Genomic DNA, 15489 nt, shown 5'->3' with positions numbered 1-15489 from the left:
CATTGAAACGATTCCGATCGCCGATACGTGATTGTTAATGGAGGATTGTAGCCATCCGAAAGTCCTTCGGGCGGGGCACCCGTTTAACCGGCACGCATTATCACTCAATTTCTCAATTGGTTCTAGAAACGCAAATTTCACCGCACAGTTGCACCGTCCCCCGCAGCAATCTGCATTCGCATTCCAGCGTGTCTGCACGCGCGTCCACTCTCGTCTGTCTGACTGTCTGCCCGTCTGTCTGTTTGTGTGTGTTTGTTTGGATATATTGTATTTATGTAGTTATCTATAATTGATGGTGCAGATGATTACACAGATTCGATTCGATCGATTCCGTTGCGATTTCCTTTGTGCAAAGCGATCATTAAGATCACTGTATTGTGGGTTCTTTTCACTTTTTTTCTTTGTCTCCTTTCTCCCCTCAACAACCCTCCTCCTTACTGCCCGCTCAGGCACGCCCTGCAGTGTCACGATTTGTTTGCACTGGCAGAGGAAATGACATGCCATGCCGCGGGGTTCTGCTCCGGGGACCTACTAATGGCAGGTCCTGAGCTTCGATCTCCGTGTGGTTCGGTTCGAGCTTCAAGCATTCTGCCTCTTAATTATGCACTCTTTGACCTCACAACATCCATTCCAGCGTTGGTTCTAAACAAACAAAATCCAATTTGCAGGTGCCCATCGACATTATAACGAACACATTTCGGTTGCCGCCCGGAATTACACTTAACGTTTATTGCCACGTACTATCCGAACGAACGATATTGAATGACCCGCAGGCACCGACGATGGATCGTTTACAGCTCGGTGGATGAACGAGATCGTCGACGGTCGAACACGGGAAACAGAAACTGTGGATTGATTCGTTCGCTTTCCAGCTCCACATGGGACAGTCGCAACTCCGGTCCTACCAAAGGATCACAGGAACGTCCTACAAGACAAGCATGAATTTCTCCCTCTCTCTCTCTTTCATATGCAATTTCCCTCATCACTCAGTCTTACCTCTCAGTGGAAGCTTGTAGCACTCTTTCAGCTGCTTAGCCGAACAGCGTGGCGTATCCTGAACGACCGTCTCGTTGAACTTTGAAAAATCTATTTCATAGCCCTCAATGTCAGAATTGTACACCAACGCCTGCTCGAACCGCTGACCCCAAAGAATTTCCGTATTGATGTAGCTCGTTCTCGCCTGCGTTGTTTGTCCGGTCGATTCTACTGTCCCTTCCAGCACCACAACAATCTCGAATCGCTCAAGCAAGACATCTTCCGCGGAATATCCGTACAGCGGTGACCTTTCATCGATCCGGTGCACTACGATCTGAGGCCACAGGAAAAACACATCCGAGGAGCAATCGTCTGAAGTGAGCTCCAGCTCGGTACGGTACTGTGGCATCACTTCCCGCTCGTTCGTCACCCTCGGACGGATCAGCTGTGCACGAATGTTTGCACCGATAATGTGACTCTTGCGCATATCACCGATCCGAAACATGAGGCAAAGTTCACCGTCCCTTAGCGAAATGACAGCATTTTTCGAGAACAGTAGCGTCTGAGCGCGTCGCTTCGAGCGTGTCATTTTGGCGAACACAATCCCGGCTAGGAAGGCTTGCACCATTACACCGTGCACGGATTGAAGCGTCATAACGAACACGGCTTCCGGACACTCTTCCTCCATTGCACGCGATCCGTAGCCGATTGTGTGTTGTGTTTCGAGCGAAAAGAGGAAGCAAGATGTGAAGGAGTAGATGTTTGTAATGCACGGTTTCCAGCCGTTGTCCTCTGTAAGGAAATATTTCCACGTAAGTGCGGGATGGAATAGTAAAGGCCCGACCTACCTTGAAATGGTGGCAAATGGAGCTCTTCCAAATCTCCGTGTGTGTAAGAAATTAACCAATACAGACCGGCAAATGTGACCCACGAACCGACGAAACCGAGTGCAAACACTAGCAATGTCCAACGCCACTGTGCATCAACCAGGGTGGTGAAGATGTCTTCAAAATAACGATCGAAATTACATTGTTACAACGTATAACACGCAATTGCATACTTTTAGGCGCATCGTAGTAACGCTTCGCTCGTGTGCGGCGTTACGTTGCAAAGGAAAGATGCACCTAAACAGATTGAATAAGCAAACATACCTTGCAAAAAGCGTAGCCGTTGATGGGGAGCCTTTGTAGCACTCACGTTACAGTAGCCATTCTTAAAAACGGCTCGCTTGCGTAATTTCTTATAACCGGGACGATTAAATGGTGGACCAGGTCTGGAAAGAGAAACAGTTTCATTACACTCAAATGTTTCTAGTAGTAATCAGCGATCATGCTTACCTTCTTCCTGATGATCGCATCGAATCGAACCGAAACGGTGATCGAGGAGAGCTACCCGTATCCGGAGTTAGAGCCGACGGACTGTACTTCTCTCCCATCGACCGTTGAACGCGATCGTCCATCGTAAGCAACACTCTTCCAGACTCGACATCATCCGGCAAACGCAGCTTCGGTAGATCACACATAATGCTCACTGCTTTCTATTACTACCCGATACAGACTGAACCACCGAGCACAAGACGACCAAAGCCGCCGATTCACTACGCGCCGTCACGAACAATCGCACCGAACCACGTGCATTGGATTAGCGTTGTTTGATGAAGCTTCATTTTCTCAAGGTGTAGGCGATAACGCGATATATGCACACACAAAGCCCTCCACGATCACGATCGTCCTAGAAACTTATCAATCATCATCTTCCACTGATAAGATGCCCGTGAGAAGGTAAATAAACACTTGTCTACTACCTGTCCACACCAATCAAATGCAGCAAACACAGCCTCTTTCAATGATAAATAGAAGAGCAGATTTATTTTCTCTTTCATTCTCTGTCCTGCTTGCAATGGTAGGCCATCAGACCATCAGAGCTAGGACGACGTTGTTTACTACTAAAACTAACCTGTTCGTACAAACACTACTAAAACTTTAACGTAAGTACACACAAACACACGCACGCGCGCACACACACACACACCTCCTCAGGCAAAGAAACACAGATCCACCTTAAACCAGATCTTTGCAAACACACCAGCAAACCTACAAATCATCATGCGCCTCCACCGGACGTTCGTCGTTCGTTGACGCTTTTCACCGTCACACTGTTTACGATCGGATCGTCATCCGACACGCGTCGCGTACTGCTCGTATCATCATCCGTCGTAGTGAGCTGTAGCCGTGGATTCGGTGGTCGATCGAACAAGTTCCACAGATTGGTCTGCAACGCGACGTACGACTTTTTCCTCCTCGGAACGCCCTGTATCGTGAGGTAACGTGTCGGGTAGAGATGATCCGTACCGACGCCACCGGTACCGGTAACGTCCGCCAAATTGTACTGGCTGAGCGTGTTTACCAGCGTGCTGTAGTGATCTTTCCAACGACGCTCGAGTTGCGTCTTTGTGGACACGTTGTCACCGGCATCTGAACGGGAAACACGAACACGGATTAGATCGCTCCGGCACAATGATTCGTGATTGGATAGCGGTTCTTGCCGATGGTCCCCATGTGCTTTTTGCCTGGCTAGATGTATATGTCCGACGGGTCTGTACATTGGACGGATTCGTGATAGATGTGGGGACGGAAGGACAGACAGACAACAATATGACCTCTCCTACGAGAGGACAATTATGGCGATGAGTGGTGAACGGAATCGACTTTACAGCAATGTGTCCCACGTGAGCAGAAGATATTTACAGACACGACGCCTCTACAGCGATACGCAATCGGTAATTGGACAATCCTTACCGGTTGGCGGGCGATAGTCATCCTGTGCCCGGTAGAACTCGGCCAGCTCACGTGCCGAACACAGCGGCGTATCGACCTGCAGCGTCGAATCAAACTTACTGTAATTGATCTCATACCCTTGCTGTTCCCTGTTGTAGCACACGACCGGCTCGAACCGATGGCCCCACAGTATCTCCGTGTTGACGTAGCTCGAACGGGCCTGGGTCGATTGTCCCGTCGACTCTACCGTACCCTCCAGGATGACCACAATCTCGAACCGCTCTCGCAGCATATCGGACGCCGACAGATTGTACAGCGCCGAATTCTTATCGATCCGATGCACCACAATCTGGGGCCAGATGAAGAACAGCTCCGACGAGCTACCGTCCGACCCGACGTCTAGCTCATGCTGATACTGTGCCATCGTTTCGCCCTCTCGCGTCGTTTTCGTTCTTATCAGCTGCGCCCTCACAGACGCACCGATAATGTGACTCTTGCGCATATCTCCCACGCGAAACATCAGGCATAGCTCACCGTCACGCTGACAAACGACGGCATTTTTCGAAAACAGCAACGTTTGGCTGCGCTGCTTTGGACGCGTCATCTTCGCAAACACGATGCCCACCATAAACGCTTGGATCATGAGACCGTAGATCGATTGGAAGCACATGACGAAAATCGCTTCCGGACATTCCTCCGTTGTCGTTCGCACACCGTACCCGATCGTGTGCTGCGTCTCGATCGAAAACAGGAACGCCGAAGTGAACGAGTAGATGTTGTAGACGCACGGTATCCAACCGATTTCAGCTACCGTGGCCAGAGGTAGTAGTAATAGTAGATCGCAAAAAGGAAGAAAAACAAACCATTTAAAGCACGTGCTCCGGGTGATAAGTGGCTGTCTATAACTTACATTGGTTATCGGGCAGATGTAACTCCTCAAGGTCACCGTGCGTGTACGAAATCAGCCACCAGATGACGGCGAAGAACAGCCACGAACCGACGAAACTGAACGCAAACACTAGCAACGTCCAACGCCACTGAGCATCGACCAGTGTGGTAAAAATGTCTGCAAAATACAATTCCGTTCTATTCTACACTCCATTCACACGGACCCACTTGTTGGACGGTGCCTTACCCTGCAGAAAGCGCAAATGTTGCCTCGGCGGACGCGAGAGCACAACGTTACAGTCTCCATTTTTCAAGATGGCCCGCTTGCGATATTTACGATTCACTCCCGGCCGCAGCACACGGTTTCTGAAACGAGCGGACACGTGTTAATTAAATTTCTACCGCAGCGCTTGGTTCCGGTTGACGGTGGAATTGAAGTTGGGAAAATGTACGTGCTAGAGTTCCTTCTCGTCGTATCGATCGGTATGCTTTCGGTTGCGGGTTCCATCGTGGAATGCTCCGTTTTTTTATTTGGAGCCTTCTTCTTTCAAATACAGCGGCAAACAAACGACTGAACCCGACGACTTGCCATCGCGAATATCGCGAACATCGAGCTGTGGTGTTATCTGTTATCATAATATGGTGAGTAATCGATAAGGGACAAAAAAGAGCATTTTCGATAAGATTGGCGAAAGACGCTGGACGTCTAAGAGATTGTGTGTCGTCATTTTGGGAAGGTAAAAAGGCCAGCTTGGCATACCTTTTGAAAGTGAGTCAATGTGCTTAATCCAGCTCCAGCCACATTCACATGTAAGCGCTCACATCAAAAACCACTTCCAGATGGATATCAAAATTCGAGCAGCTTTCGAGCAGTTGGAAATGGCGCTAGAATTCAACACCATTGCGCAGGTTCGTAACGATACCGCGGACTAATCTTTCTAATTGCTGCTAATCGATGCTTGAGGCTACCGTTGAAGAACGCGGCAAATTGCGAATTTGGGCCACCCGAAAGCATTCCAATCATGCTTGATGATGCATTCTTATCATGCGGTGGTGCTTCACCCGTGTGCAGATAACAATCCCCCATAATGACAACGGTCATCCCGAACGGACGAGTCCGATAAACGATTAATCAATCGGTGGTCTAAAGGGTAGAAAATACTCGGCACTGCTCTCCTCAAACACCAAACATCTTGTGGAGCTGTAAATTGACACATGCCTTATCACCTTGCCGGTTGAGTGGTTAGGCAAGCGCGCAAACATACGAACGTTTCGTGCAATTTTTCTTCAACTCCTTCACAGAGGCGACCCATTAAGGAGCTGTTAATTTCGCTGTTTTGTTTGGCCAGCCTGACTGACTGTTTGCTGGTAGAATTAGACCATTAGCACAAAGAGAAGGACCACCATTAACTTTCCAACTCAAAGCAACATGAACCGGAAGTTACTTACAACATCCTGTCGGTAGAGGGCACTTACTTCATGGGATAGCACACCAGGGGCGTATTCGGAGTTACTGGAGTGATGGGCGTTGAGTACGTAAACTGTTCTGCGTATCCTCCTGGTGATTTCGGTGGGTCAAAAGGTCCCAGCTTCAGCATCGAACGCTCCAACCGCATCGTCCCATCGAGCGACTGTTGCTGCTGCTGCTGATCACCGTCGTAGTTCATCTTTCCATCCGCTTTCCAACTGGTAGCTTCACTAAAGATCACCTGCTAATGACCTCACTACTTTTTCACTAAGCATCACCAATTCAAAACACACTTACAACGCGTCGCCGTCAGCGGAGATGTTACCTGGACAGACCGATGAACGATACTGAACGCGGTGGCGATCGTCCAAACCCATCACCGACACTCGGCGACCGCGAAAAGTGGCTCCCATTGTTACCGGATGATTTACGATTCGCGCCAGGTTAGGACGGCATGAATGGACGGGCGGATGGGCTGATTCTCACCTTTGCCACAATCCCTGCCTTGTTTGTCGTGCGTCGTTGGTCGGCTCATAGGTGGATTTGGTTACAAACGTATCGATTCCATACCGTCTCTCACAGCCCTAGAGATAGTGGCATCGTCAGGCAGTCAGTTAGTCGGCCACTCATCCCGAGTCGAGTCTTGAGTACTTTTTTTCTGGGACATCAAGGCGACACCCTGATAGACAGTGTCAACACACAACACTCACAGCAACCAAACACAATAAGCGCTCTTCTAAACGATATGCTAATTTCCGAAATGGTTATAAACACGCTCGTTTCACGCAAAGCACCATCAACAAAGGATATATTGAATTATATCTATAACGGCGATAATTATATCGGTCAATGTCGGATTGCTCTATCGGATCAACATTATCTCCAAGGGACCTGATAAAGGATCTGGTAGAGTAATCCAATCCGATGGAGATACAACCAATGTCAGAAGTTTCAAAATAGCTCAGCAACAAGCGTTCTGGAGTCAATTCTTTTGATTGATCAGAAAGCAAACAACTTGAGTGTGTCAACAATAATTTTTCTATCAATATATACATGTCATCTGGGAAAAACGCAAAGATTTTAATAGTGCTTTACTGTCCCAAGGGTAAAGCATAACATGAGAACACGCAGGGCCTGAGCTATCATGAAGTTGTAGTAATATCAAAACAGAAAAATCATCCTCAATTTAAGCGTCTTATCAGCTACTATCAATCTTGGTGCTTTTCTCATAAAACCGGATACGTTATGCCCACCTGCACCAAAGTATCAACAGATAATGCAATTAAAAGACCCTCACCAATCGATCGACAAACGATTGGCTATCAGTGGGAACTGTGTCTCTTTCTCTATAAAAAGCAATACCAACGCCGTGCGGAATGATGGATCATTCGTGGGGATGATGTTCTTCCTTGCATTCCCTTCATTCCGTCGTCATGCAGCCGGTTTTCGGACATCAAAAACAAAAATATCTCACACGAAACTTAGCTTAATGTGGTAGTAACTCATCTCGATTTAATACAGGGAATGTTTCATTATTCTCTCTTTTTTTCTTATATACGTGCGAAAGGCCTACGCGACGCAGCCTGAACGATGCGAGATGCCTAATAGGAGTATCGTTACGTGGACTAAGAATTATCATAAATAGCAGCAGATAGCGGTTACGGTCAGATTCATAGGATGCAATCATCGTAAAAACAAAACGGATCCTAGCGAGCGGTGTATGTTAACCTAAGACTAAGACACAGCTAAAAGCAAAACAGGTTGTTGGTAACTGAGCCGAATCGTTTGGTCGGTCGGGCGTCGGAAGACTAGGGAGCGTTGGTGCGTCCCAGCGTTAAGCCTAGCTACGGACTGTCTACACGGATGGAGCTGGTCGATGAGGGCGAAATTGTGACCGAAGGTGGATTGAAGAGATTGCGCAGATTGCTCTCCAGCTGGTGATAGGACCGCGGCCGCCTGGGAACACCCTGGATTGTCAGGTAGCGGGCTTGAACGCCCAGCGACGAACGTTCGTCTTCTAGGCAGATCGAACTGAGCGTTCGCACGGTGTTGGTGTAATGCTGGTGCCAGCGTTGTTCGAACATCGATTTTGAGGAAACAGTATCGAGTTGGTCTGTTTGCGAAAAATGGAACACAAAAACTCACATTACATCAAACACACTCCTCGAAGCTTGGAGACGGATTTTCTAGCAGTAAAAACGATAACTTACATTAACGGTACAGTACGAGCGAGCGTTAAATGAGTTTGGTGAAGGGATGAGATTCTTACAGGCGTATGATCGATGATCGCACACAGCGAAAGCGCACAAAAGCAGGTTTCATGTTTTGTGAAACGAGGCCAATTCGTACAATACTACGCAAAACATAAGCCGCCAAAAAAACTAACAAACCCGTACAGTACAGCACACAACATACGCAACCACGATAACAAACTCTCTACGCTGGCGTTTGAAGATGATGATCTTCGGCTACAAGTAAATAGGGAACAACAACAACAGCAACCCCCACCCCCATCAGTCTCATTCTACCACCCGTTCAAACCCGGCCATTTTCAGCCCGCACCGTCCTACCTTGATTGCGGTAATCGTCCTGATACTTGTAGAACTCGGCCAGCTCACGTGCCGAACAGAGTGGCGTATCGACGGAATGCGTCTCGTTAAACTTGCTGTAATTGATCTCGTACACCTGATTTTCCTTATTATAAAACACGATCGGTTCGAACCGATGGCCCCACAGTATCTCCGTGTTGACGTAGCTCGAACGGGCCTGGGTCGATTGTCCCGTCGACTCTACCGTACCCTCCAGGATGACGACGATCTCGAACCGATCCTGCAGCAAATCCGACGCCGACATGTTGAAAAAGGGAGACTCGGAGCTAATCCTGTGCGTCACTATCTGGGGCCAGATGAAAAATAGATCCGAACCGCAATGATCTGCCCCAACCTCTAGCTCGTGCTGATACTGTGCCATCACTTCACCCTCGCGGGACAACTTGGTACGTATTAGCTGGGCCCGTATGTTTGCTCCAATAATATGGCTCTTGCGCATATCCCCCACGCGGAACATTAGGCATAGCTCACCGTCACGCTGACAAACGACGGCATGCTTCGAGAAGAGCAGTGTCTGTGTTCGATGCTTCGGACGGGTCATCTTCGCAAACACAAAACCGACCATAAACGCTTGCATCATAACGCCGTAGATCGACTGGAAGCACATGATGAAGATTGCTTCCGGACATTCCTCGGTCGTTGTCCGGTAACCGTAACCGATGGTGGTTTGTGTTTCGATCGAAAACAGGAACGCGGACGTGTACGACTCGATGTTGAACACACACGGCTTCCAGCCAGATTCCTCTGAAAATTGAAAATGAAACGGAAAATGTTACTCAAGAACCGAGGAGTATTTTGATGCCGAGGTTGCGATCCGCATTTACCTTGATTCTTCGGCAAATGCATCTCCTCCAGATCTCCGTGCGTGAACGCGATCAACCACCAGATTGCACCGAAAAAGAGCCACGATCCGATGAAGCTGAACGCAAACACGAGCAACGTCCAGCGCCACTGAGCATCGACCAGTGTGGTGAAAATGTCTACCAAATGAAGAGGAAGAACCGGATGAAAGAAGCCACTTTGCACTAAATCCTGCGACTGAAAACTCACCCTGCAAGAAGCGCAACCGCTGCCGGGATACCTTCGAGAGTACAATGTTGCAGTCGCCATTCTTCAAAATCGCCCGTCTCCGGTACTTTCGTGTCGTACCCGGCCTTAACGCTCGGCTTCTGTGTAGAAAAAAAAAACGTTGGAAAAGAAACGTTAAACCGTATTATGCACTTTATCGATACACTTTAATCATTCGGTGCTCAAGTGATCGCAACGCTAAATTGGCTGCGCATGAGGAGTGTGCTGAACGGCACGTGTCATGTGATGGGAGCGAGTGTGAGTGTCTGATTAGGAACTCTTTAAGCCGCAATTCAGATCGGTTCAGCAGAATCCACCGTAGCTCAATGTTTTCCTTCGTTAACAGACACACAAACTTTAAGGTCAATATTTGGGAGAGTTTACTGAGGGCAAATATGTGCTTTTTTCAACCATCGTAATTCCAAGCACACACAACCGATCGAGATGTAACGAAACGCCTTCTTAAATTCATTCTCGCAAGTTCTACGGGTTATAAATTTTCTAATAGAGCCACGCTTTATCACTCACTGCTATGGAAACCACATGCAACCGGTAGGCGACATAAAAGCCATGCCTCAAACGAACTGCGACAATACAAAGCTCAACAGTATTAGCGGCGGAATAAATCGGTCGTAATGAACAAATCATATACGCTCCGGAACACGCAACCGTGTAGCAGTACATAAGCACATAGACCCCTCGGAGACACCCGTTCGAACGGCGATTGTGACACAATCCTACGGTACATTACACGAGACGTTAACGTTCATTTAAAATTCAAATCGTTCGAAACTCCAAGCAACATTTCCGCTATCCGTCTTTCTGCGTTCGAGACCCTAGACTGGGTTCCCCCATCAATCAGCTGTGTTGTTTTCGCGCACTGATTTGCTGAACCTGTTCTGGCACTTCCTTCTCCTTGCATACGCACCTTTTGCTACCGACCGACGGAGACTGGGGACAGAATATGATCGGGGTGGTCGGTGTGATGGGCGTTTTGGGCGGATCCTGTCCATCGATAATGATCGGCGGTATCTTGTCGAACGGTCCCAACGGGAGCAGCTTGGCATCGTCTCGCGCTTCCGGCGATTCTGCATCCACCGGAACGGTGAAGTTTTTACGCTGTCCGAAACTCATCACTGAACCGTGCTCGTCCTGTTGCGTGTCCTTGATTTAGTCAGCGATATTCACCAGTAGATGTAGTAGTAGTAGTACGATCAGATGTAACAGAACACTGTTACAGAAGGCATTTCTTACTTTCGGTGGCAGTAAACACAGCAGCAAGCCTTCTGCAACAACACACGGTCACTATCGACTATGTCTAGACCCGCTTCTAGAGAACCCGTCCGCGAATCGATTTAATCGCACCAAACGTGCGTTCAAGACTAATCTCGTGCGGGCCACTTTCGTTCTACTGCAGCGTGAACCGCTGGTTGTTTGGTGCGATCGATTTCTGCTACCACTACCAGTGCACTACCGGCTACTAACACTCGATCGAAGTCGAGGCTGTCTATCGCGGGCTGTTCGTCATCGTCGTCGTCGTGTTCGTTTTGCAAAGTATTGGCAGTGAGCCGTACGTCATCGGTGTGTGGTATCAGTAGTGATGAGAACAAGAAGGGGCACAATACAACCACAAACGGTGACGTTGAACGGGTAAGTTCCGACCGAAGTATAGTGTTGCACCATTTTCCATTCCAAAACATAAACAAACAAACAAATACACGCTAATCAACGATAAAAAAAATCAATCGATTTCGATTTAAAAAAAGGAATCTATTTATCTACAAACGGATGTCGTTTGTGGACAGTGATATCCAAAATGTGATTGCTCAGGTGGCCTTATAGTTGTGTCTTGAGTCTTATCAGTTGTTGATGGTTCTCTTAGGTGTTTTTTTGCTGCAATCGAAAGTCTTTATAACTTAAGCTCTCCAAGATGAAGAGCTCGTTTGACCCACATTGCTGTCTATTCACTAGGCACATTATGGAAAACGATTTTGACTGTACGAATTTGCTTCTAAAAAGCCTAACTAAATAGCTGACTCATCACACAGAAGAATCTCTTATCGGTACCCATCACTAGATACGCCGGAGGAAACCTACGAAGCCCCCGACAAGAACATTTGTTTTGCAGTATCAGTCGTGTAAGCAGACCTCGCTATTTTGCTATCACCCAACACTTGCCGACTAATCGGACATGATCTACAACAAAACCTGCAATAAATTCTGCATTGCTCGTGTGGACACACACTGGACACAAACACACGTACCAGGGATGACCCTTGCTGTTTCTTCTGTTGAACCCTTCAAGAGTCGGTCTAGGCGAGTGACGCGATGTCACACTTGAGTAACTAATACTACGACCCGCCTAGAGCCGTCTACTTCCTCAGGTTAATAGCTCCAATTGAACACTGCAGCCATAAAACCAACGTCGGCAGACGAACGTTGTTTAACCGGGGGGTTTTAGTGTTCCTCATGAGCGGAGACCTTAGCTGATCGACTTAAAGCTTTAGCGACTCTTCCACCCAGCTGGGTGGAAGTGGATTGTCATCATATTTTCCGTTTTCTACCGTTTCTTCCTCAAATATCATCGTATTTCCGTCGATTTATTGCCGTAGAATCGAATGTAATCAGTTGATGCTTTTCAATGCTTTTCCTACACTACGCTTACTAGCAAACCGCCCGAGTCAGTGTATTTTTACCGTCCATTTAGTGTAGCGTTAAAAGTCAACAGCAAAAGGGTCGACAAATCGCGTCTGACGTAAACAACATCTCGTGCCTTTATCGAGAGCGTTTTACAGCGCGCGATATTGCAGATGTAAGCGGGAGTGTAAATTTGTTTTCCGAATCGAGAGAGACAAAATGGAATTCGATTCCGGAAGGAAGCATTGCGGAGAAATTCGTTTTTTGGATGTAAATTGGCAATTAAGATCAATGTAACGCTAATAGGGTATACAAATATCGTATCATGCCTAGTTTGATTTTGAATCGATCCTACAAAAGACTTTTAACAGACCGATTTGTTGTCATGACTTCAATGCAACCAACTTCCTGGTAACTGAAGGTCGTCCAAGATATTTTTCTTACGATGTCAATAATCCCCTGAACAAAACTTATATTCCCTTACCATTATTCTGACCATATTCTGAGGATCATTGGGCCTCCAGTCAAAGATTCTTGCAATCAGAACTCCTCCCATCCTTCAATCTACATATCAATTCCATTGCCCTGAAGAAACCGCCATAATCTCGACTGCACTGGATTAGTCGAGCCCAGGGATGATAAGCTTTACGATTGTGCCTGCCTGGACCTGCATCATCTCCCGAGACGTTCTACGTTCCAAAACAACTTGGCTCATTGTTTTGGTTGTGCGCACCAGATAGTGCCAGATTTGCAACTCCAACTGCTCTGCTCTCCAAACAAAACAATAAACAACGGATTCTACACTCCGCTCTCACAACCACACAACCACAAACTTATCAAACCGTTCGACGCTAGACGCAATGGCGGCCACTGACCAAACGCCCCTGGGGGGACGATCACGATTTGTCGAGCGCATGCACGTTGCTGATTAGTACGAACTTACCTTACACTTTCCTGCCGGCTGAAGGCGCTTCCGTGAGTTGAAATGCGGGCCAGGCTCGGTACAACGGTCAGCGGAAGATTACTGATCACGCTGTCCAGCGAGTCCGGCTCCTCCTCGATCACACCCGGTCGCATGAAGATCCGATTGAGCGGCTTCTTCTCGTCCGCCGACTGTCGATCGGAAGCCATCCTGTGATCCCTAGGACAGATCCCAGAAAAGGACGACGTGACAATATAAATATCAAAACACACTTCAAATACGATTTTCACTGTTGCACTATAAGATCCGCTTTCTTCTCGTTCTTTATTCGATATCAGCTACAGCACTCTTGATCGCGCATTGGTCTCGCTTTCGACGCGACTATTTCTTAAACAGGATCGTTTCAATTTTTCTAGCCTATCTACCTATGAAAAGCCCATCCTGGCTTGGGGCTTCACATTCTCACTGTTTTGTTTCGCATCCATCGCACACAACTGTGTCTTCTCTTACACTCCGAAACTCTATAATAGATTTACTTAAACAAACAAACAAATAAAACTGGAAGATAGTTTAAAGGTAAAATAAACGGCCGTTGCACGCGGGCAAGATAAATGGAAAAGAATCTAGTATGAGAACCTAGCCGGAGACAGCCAGACACACGATACGATCACACCAGTCGCCGGGATCCTGGTAGTATGAGATACCTGACCCGAAGTAGTAACACTACCAGTCGATACGTCCTCTATCTATGCTATTCAAACTAACGTCGGCCTCCAAGGTTGATCTTTCATTCGTGTCACGATCGGATCTGTTTCTGCAACCTGACGTCTGGGCAGGCGGGCTGGAAGGGAGATGGAGATGGCACTGTGACACTCGCGGCACACAACACTGCGGACAAGAGTAATTTTCAAATTAATTAAATTCAATTAAAACCTCCACTGGCGTTCCCCGCTTCACACACGTCTGGATGAGTCTCGAATGAACGCACTATCAAGTTCCTGTGATTCACCCATCTCACTCCTCCCATTGACCTTTTTCCTTCGAACGATATCACCGAGGATTATAAGAATCCAGCGATTAAACGCTGAATTTGAGGTTAGCTATCCAAAGGGATAATCCATCTGCCCTCTTAGGCACTTGCTGGATTCACACTACTACTCTCCCGAGTACTCTATCGTAACAATGCACTACCTCTTCAAACGCACCGAATGCCCCGAAAACGTCCGATTCCCGGAACAACGCAGAATCTGGAGCAAGTGTCCAGTGCAAACTGTCAACACGAACTGAACACGTTCGCTAAAACACTAACCACCATGCACCCCCATCGAAACACGGCGCGTATGTCGGTCGTTGGAGAAGATCAACTAATTTAGACCACATCCAATTGTTGTCCATCTGGATATGCGAATTGCGGTGAAGGGGACCGGATCGGACAGGGGGGTGGGCGAAGCCGAATCACCGAGACCTTTGCTGCCGTGTCTCTATTGCACGACTTTGTCTCTCACTAGCTCATCCAGCAGCGGAACGGAGGAGTGTGATTGGAGGAGATCATTGGGAAGAGAGATCTCATCACGGTTCACACCTCTTGTCACGATCTTTACCAGCCCAAGCTTATAATCATAATGACTGACGTGTGGCTTTCGGTGCTAGATCTTACGCTATGATTTAATTAATTTGCCATCAGTGATCCCACCGCGCTCGCGGTGGATCTCCACCACAAAATCATATCGCCAATCGTCACCGCAATTGTTCACCGCTCGAGAACCTGAGGCTAGGTTAGCTCCACCTAACGCACTCCTGCGACTATCAAGCGAAGCCAAATGTCAATCGAATTGTCTACTTTAATCTACTTTGCTGAGTGTTTGATGCGTGTGCGTATGTGTGTATGGTACATGTATCGGGTGCCGCATAAAGTCGCATGCGTGTAACGGCTTCTCCTACCGGCACCAACCAATGTCACGCGCGGTCAAGTACACTACCACTGGCTGTGCATAATATTTTCACCGTCTGAAGCGAGCTGAAGAAAAGAGCATTCCACCTCCCAAAGCCTCCCACCCGGCCGGCGTGCCACAGCGAGAAACGCGACACGGTTTACCTAGACCTTCAACGATGATTGAATAATATGAGCGACTTCCGACGCACCGT

General features: G+C 47.7%; 4 protein-coding genes across 5 annotated transcripts in view; 1 reads left to right on the top strand and 3 right to left on the bottom strand.

Annotated features, from left to right (window-relative positions):
- The window catches only part of LOC126556976 (probable ribonuclease ZC3H12B), a 288446-nt gene that overhangs the window by 171004 nt on the left and 101953 nt on the right, over window positions 1-15489 (top strand). The gene's annotated exons all lie outside the window — the stretch shown is intronic.
- LOC126557969 (G protein-activated inward rectifier potassium channel 3-like) lies at window positions 779-13843 on the bottom strand. Its single transcript, XM_050213896.1, has 6 exons — window positions 13835-13843; window positions 2313-2501; window positions 2127-2248; window positions 1824-1979; window positions 997-1767; window positions 779-925 (listed from the first exon to the last, which is right to left on the bottom strand). Exons 2-6 carry the CDS (start codon window positions 2495-2497, stop codon window positions 792-794), a joined length of 1368 nt encoding a protein of 455 aa, XP_050069853.1. The 5' UTR covers window positions 2498-2501; window positions 13835-13843; the 3' UTR covers window positions 779-791.
- On the bottom strand, window positions 3079-6307 carry LOC126559974 (G protein-activated inward rectifier potassium channel 3-like). Its single transcript, XM_050216134.1, has 5 exons — window positions 6117-6307; window positions 4888-5006; window positions 4663-4818; window positions 3774-4559; window positions 3079-3449 (listed from the first exon to the last, which is right to left on the bottom strand). The coding sequence occupies exons 1-5, from the start codon at window positions 6305-6307 to the stop codon at window positions 3079-3081; spliced, it is 1623 nt and encodes a 540-aa protein (XP_050072091.1).
- On the bottom strand, window positions 7953-10942 carry LOC126557785 (G protein-activated inward rectifier potassium channel 3-like). Of its 2 annotated transcripts, XM_050213667.1 has the most exons (6): window positions 10714-10942; window positions 9768-9886; window positions 9542-9697; window positions 8679-9461; window positions 8499-8576; window positions 8091-8221 (listed from the first exon to the last, which is right to left on the bottom strand). In XM_050213667.1, exons 1-5 carry the CDS (start codon window positions 10917-10919, stop codon window positions 8545-8547), a joined length of 1296 nt encoding a protein of 431 aa, XP_050069624.1. In that variant the 5' UTR covers window positions 10920-10942; the 3' UTR covers window positions 8091-8221; window positions 8499-8544. The 2 variants fall into 2 exon arrangements, with proteins under 2 accessions (XP_050069623.1, XP_050069624.1); XM_050213666.1 differs by lacking the exon at window positions 8499-8576 and having other exon boundaries at window positions 7953-8221.

This window comes from Anopheles maculipalpis, chromosome 2RL (genome assembly GCF_943734695.1).
Source record: "Anopheles maculipalpis chromosome 2RL, idAnoMacuDA_375_x, whole genome shotgun sequence".
Lineage (NCBI taxonomy): Eukaryota > Metazoa > Arthropoda > Insecta > Diptera > Culicidae > Anopheles > Anopheles maculipalpis.
The sequence above is the reverse complement of the archived record's forward strand: the minus strand, read 5'-3'. Positions and strand labels throughout refer to the sequence as shown.